We start from the raw sequence: 20,909 nt of genomic DNA on the forward strand, positions 1-20,909 counted from the left end.
AATGCATTCATCTTTAGTGGCTTCTTGTGTGTCCGGTACTTCTATTCCTTCAATTGATATGCTCATTAGTTCATTTACATGATCAGGCAGAAGGTGGCTTCTTTCAGAACACAAAATTCTATTCAATGATGAAAAAGAATGCTCAACTGTAGCTGTTGTGACTTGGAGTAGCAAGAGATGTACACCTACTTCTTTCATCCCAGGAAGCACAGCACAAAGATCGGGTCGAGCCACTAGTGATGATAAAAAAAAAAGTTGAAGTCAAATCTTCATTCATTCATGTATGATATTCCACTCTGTGTTCAAATTCTCTATTCTGTCCTGAGCACATGGCAGCCCCATTGCTGGTAATGCCTCACTCCACTCAACTGTCAGTGTTTTATAGGACAGAGATCTGTAAAAGTTGTGTAGAGGTTGAATAGAATCTAGAAGTCACTGCTGTAGATTTTTAAGAATCAAGTCTGTGTATTTTTTCAGTTGTCTTAATAAACATTTCTTGTCCTCTTCACTTAAGGATTCAATATAAATGCCTTCATTGGTCAACTTCTGGACTGAAGTCTTTGCTTCTTCCAGTACTTTTTCAATGGATAGCTCTCTGATCCAAATGCAGCTTCTCTTGCTGGATAAAGATCTACTATTCTTGTAGCAGATGCCTGGATGACACTGTTTAATGACCCAAGTGGTTTCAACAGTAGACTTACAAGAGAGAGAATGGCAATCCTCTTCTCTGAATGTAGTAGCAAAAGTAATCCACCAGCCTCACTACTTAGATCCATCCCTTCTTTGTAGATACTTTCCAAAGCCAGTAATAACAGTTAAGACAACGGCTTAAGACAACAACCAAGGATCGCTCATGAGAAAGCCGGCGGGTTTTCCCAGGTTGGACTAATTTGAACTGCAGTCCCAGAGTATCTTCTGTATTTTTCAAAAAGAATGAGGAGTACTTGTGGCACCTCAGAGACTAACAAATTTATTTGGGCATAAGCTTTCGTGGGCTAAAACCCACTTCATCAGATGCATGCAGTGGAAAATACAGTAGGAAGATTATATATATATATATATATATATATATATATACACACACACACAGAGAACATGAAAAAATGGATGTTGCCATGCCAACTATGAGACTAATCAATTCAGGTGCATTCATCAGCCATATATGCAAATGTTTTGAATGTGGTGAGAGAGTTCTTCACTTTTTCAACTGTTGAGTCTTTCACTGTTGCACCACATGTTTCTAGCCAGTCAGTTGAGTTTCTTGCAGAAAGATAGTGAGCATTTGTTGGTCTTGTTCGGAACCAGTGTTCAACTTCAACAAGTGACAATGCACTTAACATTTGCCTCTAGTTTGTAGTGTGTAGTATCTCTTGCTTAAATATAAAGTATGATGCTACAGCCATGTTTGTTCGCATGGACTATGTTGTGTCTCCAGCATTCTTAACAGCCTTGTTTACACTCACCGGTGATGTCCTTGGTCAGTGGAGACTCAGAGTTCAGAGGTGCTTTCACATGAGTTCACCTCCCAGGTGGGGGGCAAGAAGGCACCTTGCTCGTTCCTCCAGCTGCTCTGGCCACTGTTGTTCATTGTGCCACCGTTCACTCCTTTGATCCGTTGCCATGGCCCGGTGCCATCACCTTCTGCTGTCACCTGCCACTGTGACCTCTGCGAGTTGGTCTCTTGAGGTTCCACCCAGCTCTCAGTGATTTCAGCTGAGCTCTCAGTGGGGGAACCTCGCTGCTAGTGCAGACTGGGCCATCTCTTCCACAGAAACACTCTCCCACAGCAGGTCTAAGTGCTTAGACCTGATTATCAGTGATTTCGGCTGCAGTGGTCACTTAACAAAACAAAAGACTCTCTATGGAGCCTAATCTGCTCTGTCTTTAAACAGTGGAGAGGGGCAGGTCAAATAGTACTTGTGACTCAGGCAGACCATCAAGCAAAACACCTGTCTCCACCCTCTCTCTTGATGTCCTCAATCAGCACAGGCTAAGTACAGTTCTACTGCCCTTTACTCATACAATAAGAATAGCACCATTTCATTCCCCCCTGCATTCTAGTGATTTGTAACCCAACCCCAGCCAAAGTCTATCACTTGGGCAACACAGCTCTGTTTGCTAGATACCTAGATATAGTAGGTGTGAATGTAAATACAATCTGGTCCTGCAGCCTTTTCCCCAAGCTCATCACTAGTTGTCAGGGAGAGCTCATTTGGAATTTGCTTATAAATCATAATCTGAAATTATTAAATTGGCCAACATCACTGAAATGAATGCACTGTGACATATCATTAAAACATCAGCTGTATAAGGAAGCTAGTCAATGTTCATACTTTTCAATCTATTATACTTTTTTAGATACATGTATTTTATCATACACTTTATATGCTTTAAAAGTGTGTATTAATGTTTCAATTTCAATTCACATTTCCAAACAATCACTAAATTGGCAGCACTGCATGTAAGTAGTTCACAAAACTGGGGGAGGGTGTTGGGGAAATTCGGGGGGGGGGGGGGCTGTACCTACTGGTTTCAGGTGGGTTTGTACTCGGCATAGCTAAGCTGTGACTCTGCTGCTGCTGCCCCTACTACCATGGCTACACTAGCCGATGTGAGCTAGTGCACATACGTGCACAAAAGCAGGGGAATAATCATGTCTAGCTTGTAGTGTAGATGTAACTTAAAAGGTACCTAGTTTGTGTTAGTCCTCTTTCAATCCTATGTTAACACAAACTAGGTACCTTTTAGAGCACGCCAGCAGGGTCTCTACAGGGCAGTTAGAGCACAACATGTTAGGATGCTTTATAAATCACACCCCCATAGAGCACTTTGCCGTGCTGTGTATACAAGCCCTCAGAAATCACTCTCCAAAGATGAAGGAAATGCTTCAATGCTAGTTCATATTAGATTAGCTTTCTACTTGAGGTAACAGAGGAGGATTATTTCCTGGACATATTTCCAAAAAGTAACAGTTCACTAAAAAACTGCCTGATACATAAAAATAAATGCCAGTAACTGTTTAATTTCTAAAATTTAAAATTTAATACATAAAATGGAAAAAAAATTGGAACAAAGCTTCTGCTGATGTCAACTGGCATAGCTCCACTGACTTCATTGGTGCTATGTCTTATGTAAAACAACAGAAGGGCTGACTCCTGGCTTTTTAATCTAGATATGTTTATTTCCTTTTGTTTCCTTTCCAGTTAAACAGCTATATTTACCTTTATTCTAGTGTTTCATCATTTGGACCCTTTATCATTACTCAGACTGCCCGTGTCAGAATTCTCTAACACTACGGAATATTTAAATAAGTACACACTTTTCCCCTCCCATTAGAAAATACATTGAATTCTCATCTCCATCTGCACTTAGTGGAATTCTTTCATCTTATCTGGGATATTCTGGAAGGGGCAGTCTCTCCTTTCTGTGAAGCATCAGGGACTGGCCTCATATAGGAGAAGCATGTTGGACCAGTGGTCTGATCCAATATGGCAAATTCTTTGTTCTGAACTGCATTTGACAGATCTCATTTAAGAGCCTTCTATGAAATTACCAGGACTTCATATGCTCAACAGTGAAACTTTATAACTATGAGTCTGTCTAAATGGCAGTTTTAAAGAGAGATGATTTGTATTGTATGACTTTGCATATACAATAAAATGCCTCTAAAATCCATATATATGAAAGAAGTGAACCTTTTTAAAAGAACACACATATGCTGTACTTCTTTCATAGTGTTCAGCTAGTTGGAAATATGGATCTACTTACGCCAATGGAGATTCACTGTGAGTCATATGGTCAAAACCCAACAAAAGGCATTGTGTGGGATCCATCATTATGGAGCATTGGGATGTGCACAACAGAGTAATGTTAGTATCAGAAATTAGTGAAGAAAAGGATTGAATAAAGAGAAAAGAAAAGAAATGATCAATAAAAGGGAGCACAAAGAAAATAATTATGTTAGCACTCTGAATAAGCTCATTGGGTGTTATCACCTCAATATCAACTATGTTAAAGTTACAGCACACATTTCTCCTTCCCATACCGATGAAAAGATTAAAAGTTTTCTATTCCAGACAGAATAGAATGTCTAACAAGAGAAACATGGGATCACATGCATCCCGCATCTAACTCCAATAAAGGCAGTGGAGTTATATCATAGATGAATTGTTTGGTAATATTTAAAGAATCCCACAAGGAAATCAAATAATCCATCAAGACCAAAGCCGCAATCCTGCAACCTACGTGGGCAGGCACCTGCACCATACAAATCTACATTGACTTTAATGGTAAACTGCACAGCCATATGGTTTAGGCCCTTAATTTGTTCTGGTTTGCACCATGCATCCTCTCTCCCTAACCCCTTCCTTCCACATTAACAGTTGTCACAAAAGTCCCACTGTATTTGGAAAAAAAACAGGCCTTGATTTGCCTTCCACTTAATGGATTTATACCAGTGTGAAGCCAGGTTAACTACACTTGGGTTACTCTTCATTTACTGCAGTTTGAGAGAGAAATGAGAAGGTTACAGATGACAAAAGGTTTATTAAGGGTTTATAAGTATACCACTTAAAAGGCATATATTTCTTCCACTAAATCAGCATGTTTCTTTTGGGGCTCTGATGGTTGTTGTATAAATATTTGCTTAGATAAATCTGAAATCTGAAAATGCATATTGGCAAGCGTAATACAAGTTCTTAAGGAAAGTAATTACAGCATATATTAGGCTGTACCTTGCAGTCCTTGCTGAGGCATGACTTGAAACTGCATGAATGAGGACTGCAGGATCAGGCCCATGGAGAATATGCTTTAGGAGGTTTTTTTTCACAATATCAGGGTGAATTACATGTCCATTATATTAAAGACCAAGAGCTTGTCAACTGACTATTAGTAATTTACAGCCAGTTTTGAGTCATGGCTACAAACAACATTTCTTAAACCAGAAAATGTGATTATATTACATTTTCCCTAAAAATGGCAAAAGAGGTTTATTAAAAAAATCTAGCTCAATCTGGAATTCAAATTTTTTACAGGACAAAACTAAGAAGTTATTTTATTGTAACTTATTTTGAGTTCAGTCTGAAATAAGAACAATTTTCAGGAAAAAATTGCATTTCCCTCGTAGGATAATATAGAATTCTGAGGTTGACAGAAACTAAATTGGACGAAAACAGAATTATTAAGTGCTATTGACAGAGCTAAGGATTCCGAAACAGCACTCAGGGTCCTTGATTACACCATATTTAATCTAGTTGTATAACATTTTTTTATATCATACATGCATTTTAGGCCCTTCATATTGGATGAATTTTAAGTCTTTTTAGAGAGGCTGTTTATATATTTTCTTTACTGGTTGTCACACACCATCATGAACCTTCTCATTGCTGAAAAGCAGCTATACTGTGCAGCACTGCAAAAGTGAAAAGTATGTATTTGGATCAACAGAGTATCTTGTCTGTCGTCACCACTTTCTTTATACACAAACCTCTATCTGTCTGCTAAAGACAACAAAAAAGAGGTGTCATAATCACCCCACACTGGTTTAAATCAGCAGTTGGGAGAAATTATTATTATTTTTAGTGATGCATGCAGTATTGCGGAAACATCATTTTTAACTTAAATATCTTCTCAACTGTGAAATATGCAAACTCCTGTTTATCCTAAGTTAGAGGTTTCAATTAAACAGCAGTCGTTAAATATAAATCCCAAAATAGGATAACATAACATTGGGCTTCAGTCTGAAAAACATCAAACAATAACCAGTAATAAAAATGCATCTTACATTCTTTTTATACCAATGACAAATGCTCCTCCATTTTTCTTGCCTGTTGTGCTATGTAATCAATGCAGTTATTAGACCGAAAGTATGGTTGTTATAATAGGCATTATTAAGACAATAACTACCCATATTTCCAACTCCACAAACCTTTTCTCCAGGTGAAATGTACAAAGTTGCTCTTTATTAACATTCTGATATCAATATTCTACTTGAGTAACCTTAGCCCTTATGCTTTAGCAGCAATCTGTTTCTCTGAGCTTGATGATGGATATAATAAAAAAATTAAACAAAACCTATGATCTGCTGTCACTTATACCAATGTAAAACCAGGACAACTTTGCTGAAGTCAGTGGAATTACTCTGGATTTACACCCAAGTAGCTGAGAGCAATATTCAAACCATGGAGATTAATTTAACAGTTTGCTCATCAACTTAAAAAAAGTGCTGCCAATTTCCTTACTAATAATATTTTTACTCTCAATTTTTGTAATACCATCTTAGAGGCTTAAAAAAATGTCTTTGCCTATCAAGTTTGCATACTTACCAGTTTCTCAATGCTGAAAAGTACAGTATATTTAGTTCCCATTCCATGTGTGGAACCCACAACTATATCAGAGGGAAATGAATGGACAGGCTAAGGGCAAGATACGCCCCCAGTAATTTCTAACAATTTTTTCATAGGTCAAATCTGGGGCTTACCTTACCTGACAAAGCATCTCTCACCAACGGTAACCATGGAACAGATTGAGAGAGTCAAAATAACTTTCCTTTTTTGCTTCAAGTACCATATATAAAATGGCCTCATTCCACCACCATTACTCTCACTGAACTGTGCCTTAGTCTCTGAGTAGTATCATTTACCTAGTGTGAGTAACTGTGGCAGAAACTGGCCTGACATGAAAAAGCCACTGAAATAATGTGGGTATTTGCAAATAGCAGGATTTTTGGGGGTTGTTTTTTTATGACTACAGCTCATCCCTCACCTCAGAATGTCTTCTACTACCAAGGGAGAACCATTTAGTTTTACAGACAAAAACCTCTCTGTATAACCATGTGGGATTTCTCCAAGTCATCAGAGCTTCCAAATCTAGGAAGAATACTGAAAAAGGAAGTTTTCTATTCTAAACACCCCTCCTCCTTTTATCTTTCAAGGGATGTTAATTCCACCTCAAAATATTTAAAGAAAACACTGATCTGTATTTTTCAGTGCAATGCATAAAGATACTTCCTCCTTCCCCCGCAAAATCCAAACAGACAAACAAACAAGGAGAGAAAAAGGATGAGAGGAAGGATTCATACATCATGCAGATAGGTGCCATTTTACACAAGAAAAAACCTTACCCAGCAAGTTCACCACCTTGGGCCTGTGCCTGGCCTGCGATGGCATCCATGATAGCATCCTGGGAATACATGCTGATCGGGGTGTTATACTGGGCATGAATTATAGTGGCCTTGCCACCCGGGCCTTTCACCTCAATGGGTTTGTGTGTAGACAGGGCAGAGTCCTTCAGGACATTAGGGTTGAAGCGTTCCACATACTCAGTGCTGGGGTTATGTGAGAGTGAGGTTTGGAGAAGAGACAAAGGGAGAAAGAAAAGAAAAGAAAAGAAGGACAAACAGGTGATAATTATAAAAAGAAAAAAGCAGCAGCAGAGGAATGTGTGCATGTGCCTAAGACATCTCACCACAAAAGCATCTGTTCAGACTGCTGGAGAGAAAGAACACACAGTGTAATGGATAACATTAACAAGGAAAGTGGTCAGGGGCTAGACTACAGAATGAGATTTTTGTGTTGGCTGATAGTTTTGTAAACTTGAGACAGTTGCAGCCACAAAACAAAAAATATGGCAAATATAGCTGTTACATATACATATGTAGGTACATATATGTCTACACCCAAAGAGCTCCCCATGTATTCCTTCAATCTTTTTAGAAAGATCTTCTAAGGTACTAGAAAGTTTAATGAGTTGAAATAAACAACTGCTTCTCTCTTATGCAGAACTACATTTTTTCTATATGCATAATTCATCATGGTGATATTTAGTACTCATGCTTTTCATCTTCACAGCCCTTCGCAGATATTAACAATTTAATTCTTATAGCACCTCTGTGAGGAAATGTGGAGGTTACCAAAATATGTAACCACTCCAGGATAAATTTATTGCAAGCTCAGTCCTAAATCTGTCTACATCACAGTCGATAGGACAATTGCACTCATTATCCTGAGATAGTTGCCTATTGTGACCTCCATGTGGTTAAGGATTTTTATTAGGGAAAATGAGGCACAGGCAGTTTAAGTGACACATCCAAAATCATGGAGGCAATCAGTGTCAGAGCTAGGATTTGAATGCCAGGGTTCCTCACTGTCAATCCTAAACTTAGATCATTAAGCCATGACTCTCAGCATCTTGGTAGACAGTGTTATACTCCTAGAGTTTAGCTTAAGTTTTTCCAAGTAACGTTTTAAATCAGATCTTCAGTCATTTAATTAACTGCTCTTGGATACCATATGGGACACCAGGGTTAAATTCCCTTCTGTCACTCCCACCTCCTCCCTCAACCCACCAAGAAAATAAAGTATTTTGGGTGCTTCAGACACTATATGCTCATCCCTGAATGGTAGGGATTGCTTCACAGTGCTCAGCAGTAACTCTTCCAGTTTACTGAGCAACAATAAAGAAAAGGAATCTGCAATATTCATGGCAGGTCAGAAGGATCGGGCCACAGTATGGGGCCTTTTAGAGTGTTTGTTAATAGAAGATGCCCCCCTCAGTCATTAAAGGAGAGAGAAGAAAATCAAAGGGGTGAAAAACTCTTCCCACAAGTTGTGAAGACTCCCAGCAGACAACTGACTTGAGACTTGCGCTGATTATCATAGATGATCTGCTCTCCCAAGCAATGGATTCCAACTCCTGTAACAGCCTTTTGTTTGGTGAGATACCTTAACTGAGGCCAATAGGAGAGATATAGTTGTGCATTTTTGAAGCAATATTTGAGAAGAGCATGCAGCAGGGACAGGTGCATATAGATGCACACATACCTTATTGCAAACACAGCCCTGAAATACATGCATAGTCATTTTGAAGGAATTAAGAAGCTTCATTATGCATTCGGTACAAACAAAAACCATGCATTTATTTGAACATTTTCACCATTTTAAATGTCTCTTAATTAACATGTTTAATAACCATGATAACATTATTCTATTGATACCATCTTGTAGAGTGACTCACAAAGAAAGAGAGACTGCACATTATGCCTACTGTTGGCTTCTGAAAATCCCCATGCTTTGTTATAGAGGTGGCTTCTCTTATCCCCACAATGCATCAAGCCATCGGAGAGCAGTTCGGAATTCATAGACTCTGGAGATCATTAATTCAGTGCTCTCCCTCTTTTCCATTAATAGGAGAAGGGAAGACTCAGTGAAGGCATCAGTTTGCCTAAATATGAAAATATATGTCCTAGGCAATTGGCTTGAACAAATCAATCCAAAAAAGGGCTAGAGGTCTCAGGGATGCTTAGGCTCGCACAAAAATTACTGATTTCGGTGTTGGAATTGAAGCAATTTCACTGCTCTCTTAACAGGATGGGGTCAAACCTACAGTCCTTCACAAGGCAAAACTTCAATTGAAATCAATAGGCATTTCCATAGAAAGAACCAGAAAAGGTCTCTTTCAACTGCAGAGTTTCTACTGCAGTGTCTTGTTGGGAGGGGAGAAAATGTTAATGTCAATACAGGATGCTCAGCGCAGGACCCTTTGGCAGAGGTGAGGAGCCAATTCTAGCAGGAGCAAGAGACTAAGAGCTACAAATCTGGGGTCTTTGCAATAGGTAATGCTGACAGGCATTCAGCAGGTGTGCAAAATTTACACAGCTTGGTAGCAGAACTCTGGAAGTATGCAGGAAATGTAACAGAAGAGTATAAGATAAAATAGAGCCCCATACTTTGATTTCTGCTACGTTGGCCCTACAATTCCAGGGAAAAATTCAGTCCTAAGCGTAAGTGGGCAAAGGCTCCTTTGACTTCAATGGAAGTTGTATCTATTTGTTCCAAGCTACATCAAGGGCTTAATGTGGGCACCACACGCTGTCAAATCAGTGTAAATTACACTTATGTTGCTCACCCTCTAAACGACAATTCAAGTTGAACTACTCTATCATTTCCACTGATCCTTTTATCAGTTAAACTTGACATTTAACTTGCTTCATCATTTACTTTGCTGCTGAATTTAGCCCAATTTTGAGTTCCCATCAGTTTCTGGACTTCCAGAATGTTGCATGGGCATGAGCAACTTCCAATCCAGAGAAGTCAAGCAGGCATTCAGAAGGGATCTTTTTGCTCTCACCTCAAAATTGAAGGTCAAAGTTGAAGGGGAGTTGGGGGAATTTCCCTGCCTAAAAGCTGATGGGTCAGATCCTCAAGTCCATACTAACTCCTTATTCAGGCAGAATTCCCACTGAAGAAATGTACATCTTAGATATTTAAAACCCAAGAGCTAAACGTTGAGGTCAATGGGAATTTGGCTGGAATTGGACTTCAAGATTTGGATTTATCTCCTGAAGCTAAAAACACACTGGTAATTATATAATAAAAAGATTGTACCCAAAGCCCACAAAATCCCGGGGGCATGAAGACTATTGGAAGAATTAAGAAGAAATGCATGTATGACTTCAGGGAATTAAAAAGATCTGAAAAGCTTTTCAAGAGTTAAACAAGTTCCAATCCAAGTTACAGTTGCAAAGTTAGGATATCAACATGAAATTCCAAATAAGCAGGAGAGTTTCAGAAATATTGTTAGACTAGAACCACCTCTGGATATAGTAGCCATGTATGATGCCTGCCATGCCAATCTGGTCTTTTTCAATGCTTTTACCTTGCAAAAAGACACAGCAAGAACATATGGGCTCATGCTACCCCAGAAAACAAATCCCCAAACATACAGCATAACACGTACACACTATTTGATACTAACTTGGCAGCAGTGTTGGCTATGACCTAGGGAAGAGAGAAAGAACAAACAAACAAAAGGAACAATAGTTTTAGAGTGTCAAGGGCAATACGTATTAACAAGGGTTTATAAAGCTTTATCAAACCATCTACAAATAGGAATAGAAAGCAACTGTATGCCTAAAAAACCACAATGGATTAAGAGAGAGGAGAAATGTAGGGATTATAGTTTATCCACAGAGACTTACTAAGGTACCAAGGCATTCTGGCTGATCCTTGACAACATTTTTATTACTGTGCATCACTGGAAGTATTGTTATTGAGGGTTACAGAAGCAAGGAAGCAGAACTTCTGCAACATTTCCAGCCTTGGGAGTGAATCTGGGGCTCCCACAGAGCAGTGCTGAGCAGCATTACGACTGGATTGGCCCACTGCTTTCATCTCAGTGACTCTTTGGAGTAGCTTCTTCTTTACATAAGCCTTTTCTGCAGCTCTGACACCCAAGTAAAAAACCGTGCAGTGAGCCAAAGCTGTGGCATGGGGCTCTGTGCTGTTGCATTTGTCTGGACATACAGTCATATAATGACTTTTTTTCCAGTGTCTGCCCCTCAGATTCTCAGCTTCGAGAATATTCTGCCAGCTCTGTAAACCATGCAATGAGCCAAATATATCTGTCTTTTACAGGAATCAGTAGAGATATATTAGGAACAAGTTGTAGCCTGTAAGCAGATCAGTGATTCTATATCCATTTTAGGTATGTGCAAGACAGCTGAGCAACCGCTTACAGTGAAACATGGTGTAATAGTATCATTTTCTGAAGTGAACTCTGATGGCTATTCTAATCCCCTCAACCATGTCTGTGCATAGAAAACATTATTTTTAAGGTAGAACTGGAGTTTGTAAAATACCCCTTAAAAGAGAGAGCAACCAATTCTTTGATGGTGGAGTATGAAGAACATGTACATGAAAACTATGTTTCATAGACAGAAAAAATACTGTGCACACATTAGTCTTCTGAGAAGTGGTCAATATCCTCAAATCTCGGCAAAGATTTTTCAGACCTAAACAGATTATCACAACTCCCTCCAGCTACAGTAAAGCTTAGCCTCTCTTGATATGCTGGGTTGAGATGATAAAAATTTTTCCAGCTCAGTTCCACACATCATTTTAGTTTATTTCTAAATATGGGCAGGTACCGAAATACGCAACCTGCTCACTCAAAGATGCCACAGAGTAACAAGCTGGTAATCCTACCCCTCTGACACACAAAAACATGCGGGACAGGTATTTACTGTCCTAGCCAAAGACGTGCAGAATAACACAGGCTGGAATGAGAATCCATACATGAGACTCGATGACTCATTCTCAATCTGTGTTAATATTCCCCATTGCAGAACCTTTACTCCATTAAGATCTGCTGCTGACTCTGTAATAGGCACTCCTGCAAAAAATGTTCACCCTTGCCCTGTAATAAGCCCTTATTTCCAGAAGTGTATAAGAGGAGTAAGGGACTGGGAATTCAGTAAGAGACACAGAAATCATTCCAATCTTCCTTTGCGCTTGCTGATAGAATTTTAACAAGGGGTTCCCCAGAGTCCCATCCAGCACATCACTGGATCTGTTTAGATGTTTCACAGGATACAAGTTAAAAAAAATCCCAAACATTTAAATATAAAATACACCTGGGATCTACCTGCCCTATGTAGGTTTTCATACAGTATCACTTATAGACTAGTACCAATCAGAGTCAGAGCTGACCTTGCAGAGCCTGTTTTGCACTGTACTGCTTTTTGTTAGTCTCTAAGGTGCCACAAGTATTCCTGTTCTTTTTGCTTTTTATGAATGTACAAACCCAGAAGAACAGAGAATCATGGATAACATAAGCACTAAACCTCTAGCAGGTCCCAAGAAAGCTAGTATTCCTTTTTAGATTGCAGTCCACAGGGCTTCTCACTTCATGGATAACATACAAGTGGACATGGGGGCCCGGGAACACAGAATTTTCACAGCATGCTACCATTACAAAGACACTTGTGCTGAGTAATTTCCGGCTGTTTGTACTTTGGTGAGTGCTTAACAGCTATCAAAACAGCTCTTTCTTTCCCGGGGAGGGATCCATTAACTGTATGATTTTCCATATTGCTCCGTTTGTTTATATGTAAAGCAAGGAGGCAGAATTGGCTATAATTTATGAATATGTTACAGCTACTCATACAAAAGCACCCCAAAACCATATTCAAATTCAGAATGAAATCTCAGGTAAGGGTACCATGATAAAAGCTTTAGCTTTGTTATTGGGAGTCTGACACTTAAACTTGGAAAGATTCAATTTTTATTGGTAAATATCAGTAAGTTTTGATGTACACACACACCCTGATGAAAAAAATATTTCCATTAGTAATAATCCAAATTTATAGCTTAGCAATGTAAGAAAGAAAAGTGCTGCTTGAGAACTTATTAGAGTTTGATTTAAGGATATTTCCTTTGTATATTTTGACACGTGATGTTGACAAATTGTGTTTTAACGGTTATAAGGCTTTAAATTTTTGAATCTCAATGCCTATGGTCATTAAATAACTATTGTCTGACACCTCCGCCCCAATTTCCTGCAATTTTGCACAATGGTGAAAATATAACTTGAAAAAAATGTTTAAAAATAAATATCAATTTTATCCATCCAAATTATAAAAAAATTAAAATCGAATTCTGCCAAGCCTTCTTATGCTATGTCTCGGTATACTAGACATAGCATAAGAAGGTCACAGATGTGCATCAAGAGGAGCTTAAATTATTTTGTGAGAGTGCTTGTGCATATATGTGGGAAGAAGTGGCACATATAGAAAGGCATTGCTGTAAGGTAGGGGGATTACTGAGGAGCTGGTTCAGTGTCCATATTTTGTTTACCTCCTTAAAGACAAATGCTTCGATTATGTGGCCTGATCCAATGCCTATTGAAATCAATGAAAAGGCTTCTACTGATGTCAATGAGTGGCAGATGCAACCCTATGGTGTGTATTTGTTTGTAATAGTACATAGTAGGAATACTCAGGCAGTTCATCTGCCCAAAATTTACCTAAAGGAAAATACAAGGAGAAAGGTTAACAAGGGATGTGAAGAGGCCAAGACAAGGGAGGTAAGATGTGCTACCAAGGAGCTGTGAGTGCTAAAGCAGGTAGAGAAATGTAGACAGCACTTTTGAGTTTACAGTGCTAGGGGCTTGATGGTGCTAGTGAGCGCTAGGCTCACTGTCTTGCATCTTGTGTAGTCATTTACACTAATGCAAACTGAGTGCATCCTGGTGTAAAACACTATCAACTCAGAATAATAGCGTTTTACATCCACTTTGCTCTCATGTAAGTGACTATGCAAGGTACTGGGCAAAGGAGAATCAGGCCCCTATTGTATTTTTCTCCTCTTGCTCTCAGCCCCTCATTTTGTATATTATATTGAGCTAAAGGAAAGCTTTGGTGACTAAATTGTGTCTCAGGGAAGTTTTCCCTTTATCTAGCTGTTACTATACTTCTGCATTGTTATTTGAAATACCCTTTTCCTTAATCAAACCTTAATTATCCAAACAGAAAGGCGGACATGGGATTTATTCAGATAAGGGTGCTGAAAATTCCTTGTTTCTCCTAAAACACATTGGGAAACATGACTTCACTTCAGATAAAGGCAGCTTTGGGGTAACTGACTTATAGAGGTTTGTTTGTAAATTAATAAATCATAAATAATAGTAGAAAGGTGGGAAAGTAACTCTTTCCCATGGCTGTCATTTATTTCAACGTTTCTGTAATGTAGTCCAAGCTTGTGGCAAAAATATCTACTCTACAAATACAGTACAGCACTGGACAACTTCATATTCTGAAGTCAAACTAGGTGGGATCATCTCTATATCTTACCAGGTGGATAATAACTATTGATTATTTCTTTCCACACAGGTGGAATAGTGCTTAGATTTGAGCTGGATGACATTCAAACCAAGAGGTCGAACTAATAATAATTCAATCTCAATTTGCACTGGAAAGTGACTACACTGAGGAAGGAGTTATAGAAGTTCACTGCAATAGATTAAGATTGTTATCTTAGCTGCTCCAGGCAATTTCTCTTTAGGAAAGTGTAGTTTCAGATCCCTTTTACAGCAACTTCCAGACAGGCCTGTAGCTGATATTCAGGTCAATCAGATTAAGTATAGAGAATTAAATTGGAGAGTACCAACACGCTGGTATAGTCACAGGTACCTTAACCACAGTGTTCCTCCTCATGCCAGGATACCCAATAGCCAATCTGTAATACAATTCAGAATACCAAAGACCAAGAGTTGTTATGAAATAGCACCATGTGTCCTGTTTGAGGTGGGGAAAGGTTTAATAACTATTTTTCAGGACATCATTAATGATAATTACAAGACAAATTCACTGTATAGTAACTGGTTTTATACTTCATTCTTCAGCTGTTACTTACTTACTGAAACACTGAATTAATCACCACGTTACCTACCCTCTAGGAAGTCCACCTTCTGAAGCCCTTCGTTTGAGACTTAATTTATGCATCTCAGCCATTTCCTTTAGAGTCTCTGCTGAGTAAAGGCCAATGGGGTTGTTATATTGCCTTGCAGGGCTCAGCTGGTGTTTAGGACTACTGCCATCAGTGAACACAGGTCTTAGTTTTGAACTTAGGTTACTCTTTGCAGGTGAAATGTCAGGTGTCACAGACAGAGAGGCCATGGAAGTTCTAACTGCAGTGGTCTTTAAGACGGAAGAGCTATTTGAACAGCTGATCTCCTGCTTGCTGAGGTAGCCTGAAAACGTTCCATTGGTGGCTAAAATACTACCCAAAGGCCCAGTCGCTGTGTTAGTTAGAGGACTGAAGGTTGTTCTGCTGGCACTGATTTCCAAAGCAGGGTCCTGTAGTAGCAAACATGCAGGCCAAGAAAAGAAAAAAAGAGCAATCATAGAACACATGCAATAAGAATAGATCTATATCTATCGCTTTCTGCATATATTCATACACGTGAGACAAACAGATTAGTGGCTGAAGTAGCCAGCCTTTCGAGAGAACATTCAGTTGATCTTCTTTCAATAGGGTGGGACTACACACTCAGGCTTTTTTTTTAGTTGAAACATACAAGTTAAAATGTAATGTCAAAAGAGCTTGTTATTAGCTGAAGATGTAATTAGATATCATTTGATAGACTATATCTTCCATTCATTCCTATGATAATTAAGGAAATCTGAATGGTTTGAGGTCACTCCCATTTGAGGCAATAATATACAAGTACAAAAATCTATGCTATTACCTAGAAATTTAAGACCTAATGTTTCTGAAATGACAGCATTCAATTTCTCACGAACAGTCCTAAAATTAATGAAGCCCTTAAACTGCATTGTTCTCATAGGCGCCAGGTCATGCTAACAAGGCCATGCAACATGGTTAGCAAGTAGGCTGAAAGAACTCAAGAAGGTATATTAACCAACAGGTATAGTTTCTCTTTTATGCATGTGCATAATTTCCATTTAAATGAATGGAAGTTAAACAGGCATAGAGCATGAAATTGCACCTTAAGAGTATAATTCCACATCCGTGATTTGTATATTTTTTTGTAGCTAGGACACTATGGAATATTGTGAGGGTCTCAAGAAGCCCTCCCAATATCATATATATGCAAAACCCCCTGCTGATGCCTCACATTAGAAGCACATCTTAACTTTCTAAAACCCACTCTGGAAAATAATAGAAAATTATGCGTTTTGTTAAATATAATGTCAATAAATGGTTTCCTACTAATGCTGCAAAGTACAGATTAAATAAGGTTAATACTGAAAACAGGAAATAAATGCATTTTCAGTAACACATTCCACACAAAAAATAATCAGCATTTCGTAAGAGAATTAGACCATAAACTATGAAAAGGACAACTCACCTCCTCTCCCTGCTCCCTCCCATTCAAAAGTTTTGAGCTGGTGCTTGCTGTGATCTAGATCAGTCGTTTTCAGACTGTGGGTTGGGACCACAAAGTGGGTCATGACCCTGGGGTTGCCAGGGCTGGCTTAGACTTGCTGTGGCCCGGGACCAGAGCCAAAGCCCGAGACCCACCACCTCGGGGCTGAAGCTGAAGCCTGAGCCCCACTACCCGGGGCCAAAGCCCGAGGGCTTCAGCCCTGGGTGGAGGGGGTCAGGTTACAGGCTCCCTGCTGGGCCTGATGCCCTTGGGCTTTGGCCTCCCCACCCTGGGCAGTGGGACTCAGGCTTTGGTTTTGGGCACCCCACTCAGGGTGGTGGGGATTGGGCTTTGACTCAGGCTTTGGTCCTCCCTCCTGGGGTCATGGAGTAATTTTTGCTGTCAGAAGGGGATCACGGTGCAATGAAGTCTGTGATCATTGCCTTCTGCCCCTTCAGCACAAACTCACCCCAGGTGTAACTCCCCATAAGTCAGTGGGAGTTGAGGGCAGCCAGCATTTCTCAGGACATACAGTGTGCCTGGCAGGATGGAACCTTTAGATCCAACTAAACTGCCTGTATTTCCATCAGAGTAAATCATTGGCTCACTGTGGTGCATCATAACTAGGATATTGGTTTTTTGTATTTTCTTTAAGAAGTCTGTCTGTCTGCTAGAGGGAACGGCTGCAAGAAGATTAAAGATGAAGGATCTTACAGCGCAAGAGAAAGATGCTCTGTTTTAACTCTCATGGGCATTTTAAATTTATGTAGTCTCTTTGTTTTCTCCTTAATTTGAAATAAAAGACCGTCTAGATGTTACAAACATGGTTTTCCAATTTGAGTTTGGAAAACCTAACTCATAAATCCACCACACCAGTGTTCAGCATGTCTTTGTCTTCATAATGCCCAATTTTTGTGCCCCTGTTTTGCTATTAAACCAAAGCTAGTTCCAATAAATCCATTCCCTTTCATCTTTTAGCCTGGTCGGTGCCTCAGCTCAATAGTTCAAACTCTCCTCTTGGAAGGTGTCTTTGTGAGACTTTTTTCTCTGTTATGTTTTGGCAGCTCACTTGATAATGGAGTATCCATGAACAATCAGCATAATTATTATATATATTATCATAACACTTAGGAGCCCTAGGCATGGAATCCAACTGTGCTAGGCAAACAGAACAAAAACCCTTCTACTATACTTAGATTGTAAGCTTTATTTTTTCTTTCTGTTTGTTTATATGATTTGAACGAAACAGAACAGCAGCAGACATTTTCCGGCATTGTTGTATCTGTTGCACGCCAGTGTATAGTGAGGCACTAGATAAAGCATTTGGACAAATGGGGAATTTGTGGATTTCTTAGTGTATATGTGATATCAACTTGCAATTTATCGCAGAAGCTTAGAGTCCTGTCTTACAGCTAACTTACGCTGACCCTGATTCAGTGCCGTAGAGAGGACACCTCTTCTCCACCCTTGTGCATGCGGACATGTAGAAGCCATAATTAATAACCACATTTTTGGAAGCACAAGATTGGAATGCCTGTCAGTGTTGCTGCCGGGACTCACATCCCAGGGGAGTGTATCTAAAAAAGGATGTAGCCCCTGCAGCAGCAAAGGCCAAGAACACCGCTCCAGACTGGAGTTGAAGGCTAAACCTTTCAAAGGTTTTGAAGGAGCTGCTACTCAGCGTAAGTCCCTCAGTGACCCCTGGGGACACTGTGCCCCATACAGGGCTATAATGGCTTGCAGGGTCATATTTGGACATCCCAAATCTGCAACCCCACTGGCTTCTATGGGGTTGCAGAGGATGTAAACCTGAGCAGAGTTTGGGCTTCAAACTGAAATTTACAGAGTGGGTAACAATGTCATTGTCAATGAATATTAGTTACTCGCACTGGGTCTAATTATCCACTGTTGGCTTTCTGGTGTGAGGCCACTGAGGCTATGGAAAATGATTATCTTAATAGTATATTTCAAACTACTGCTTTTTACACATTTTGTCCATTTTTTCTGAATGTATTTATAATTAATCACACACTTCGGTCAATACGTTCTGACCTTAAAAAAAGTGTGCAAATAACCATTGGTAATTGCCTATTAGAGGCGTCCAAGTATCATTAAACAAATAAAAAACAGGATTTCCACCTAAAATATATATTTTTAAAGAGGAACAAATGCACAATCCTTTCTCAGATAATGAGTCACCAATTACATAGATGCTCTCCTTCTGAAAGCTATACATCCTGGCAGGACAGAAAAATCAAGGTAAAGCACGTACAACAACATCAGAAGGAACAGACAGCATCTGATGAAGCTAGATCTGTAGGTTAACTAGAAAAAAAAACATTTTAGAATCAGTGAAAATTTAACGCAGGACTCCTTCCCCTCACCTCTGATATAGGGAAGGGTACTGTGAGGGGAAATTATTAAGTGGTGTTAGCGTGAGCTCTAGAAGAGAGAAACATTTTTAATCAATAAAAAGCAGCCTAATAATATTTGGCAGAACTGTAACTTAAATAAAGAGATGGTTATAGGAAAGGAAATATTGTGGGTAAGGGGACAGAAAATGAAGGCTGGTGGGGTTGCCATCCTTTAGCTTTTGGGGGAATTTTGGTTACGTTCCTCAAATATTTTCTAGCTAGGTTTCTTAACTGCATATTGGTATTGATTTATTGTAATAGCTGATTACTGGCATAGGAAAACAGAACTATGTCCTACAGTTTACACTGGAAACCTGGGGGTCACATTTGAGGTTTTTAAGTTAAGACTGGGGAAATTTTTGGAGACAAGGGGCAATTTGTGGAGTAAAGTGGAAGGATGGGGATATGGACTTTCAGCATCAGTACAATTTTCCATTTGGCTGTTTCCTCTCATGACTGATAAAGTACCTGTTATTTGGTTCATTCATAAGAGTATATTTTAGATTAAATTATTGTTCTGTTTGTTTCAGTCTAGTGGCAAGAATACACCAATGAAGGAAAAAATTATTGCACTTCTGAAATCTGAATGTCAGGCTTCTAGTAATGAACATCTCTTAGCATTATATCTAATGAAATTATAAGTAGTCAGCAGTGACTAACATTTCCTTGTTCCTCATCTTCTCCCCCCCACCCCCAATTCCACCCCATCAAATGATCCCTGTGGCTGGAAAAATGAGCTAACATTTTCATCTATAAAAGTCTGATGCTACCTTTCTGCTGACCAGAAGAGGAGGCTCTAACACTGGGCATTGGCTTCCTCCCTAGAGAAAGATGCTGTCACCTTGCTGAGATTCCTTGCTCCATGGAGAAGTAAGGCATCTGGATTCGAATTTTCCAGTGTAATGGTGAGATACTACATCAATGGATAAGCTTAAAAATGATTATGTAGGGGAGAACACTGAACATCTGGGGGTGAAAGGAGTTTATTATGAAGCATTAGCTGAGCCCGTTCTTTGTTCTCAGTAAAACCTTTTTTTTAACTTTCTAATATTTGTCTAACTTCTCTAAGGGCAGAACACTCCCCTTCACCTGTGGGACAGGAGGGGAACCTCAACATGGGCATCACTGGCTTCTAGAGTGGGAGGTACCAAAACACTGTGCCAATTTGTCAACTTGCTCCACTTTTATCCTCACCCCAAAGAAGTCTCTTTACGGGCGTTGTGTGGGTTAGGGATATGGGAGTGGGGAGGGATGGACCAGGGTGAACAAGAGCTGACTGAATGAACCTTAACTTGCATGGATTCATTCCATGGTGTGAACTCTGCTCTAGTACAAAGGTGGAACTCAAGGGGAATCTGGGTATGGGGACCCACAGCAGGGCACTGTGTTAATGCACTGTTGAGACTGCACTGTTAAGCACTCAAGTCAGGAAGTATGAAAAGAAATGTTAACTCTGACCTTACTATGAATTGGGATACAGTCTTTAATTAGAATATTATACCAATTCTTTGAATGTCTACAAGCATGATTTCGAGTTTTTAGAATCATTCATTAATTAATTTAGCCTTACAACACCCATATTAAGAAGCTAGTTGTTACTATCACCACGTCACAGACAGGTGAACTGAGGCACAGAGAAATTAAGTGACTTGTCCAGGGTCACACAAGCAGTCTGTGGCACAATCAGGAATAAAACACAAATCTCCTGTTCTGTGCCTTATTCAACAAGACCATCCTTCCTCCAACTATGATTGCTGGTTATTTTACATACAAGTTCACAGTGTTGTAGAATATACTATTCATAAGCACAAGGAGGCTCAGTTCTGACTG

The 20,909-nt window shown here is 39.5% G+C and overlaps 1 protein-coding gene across 3 annotated transcripts in view; it reads right to left on the reverse strand.

Moving 5' to 3' along the window:
* The window catches only part of LOC123374875 (LIM domain-binding protein 3-like), a 147,738-nt gene that overhangs the window by 12,623 nt on the left and 114,206 nt on the right, over positions 1-20,909 (reverse strand). For 2 of the 3 annotated variants that reach the window (XM_045025257.1, XM_045025259.1), the window contains one exon: positions 15,225-15,631. In XM_045025257.1, the coding sequence (XP_044881192.1) occupies positions 15,225-15,631 (407 nt within the window). Of the gene's footprint in view, positions 1-7,120; positions 7,325-10,752; positions 10,776-15,224; positions 15,632-20,909 lie in introns of all 3 variants that reach the window. The other variant, XM_045025258.1, reaches the window with a different exon arrangement.

This window comes from Mauremys mutica, chromosome 7, assembly GCF_020497125.1.
Source record: "Mauremys mutica isolate MM-2020 ecotype Southern chromosome 7, ASM2049712v1, whole genome shotgun sequence".
Classification (NCBI taxonomy): domain Eukaryota; kingdom Metazoa; phylum Chordata; order Testudines; family Geoemydidae; genus Mauremys; species Mauremys mutica.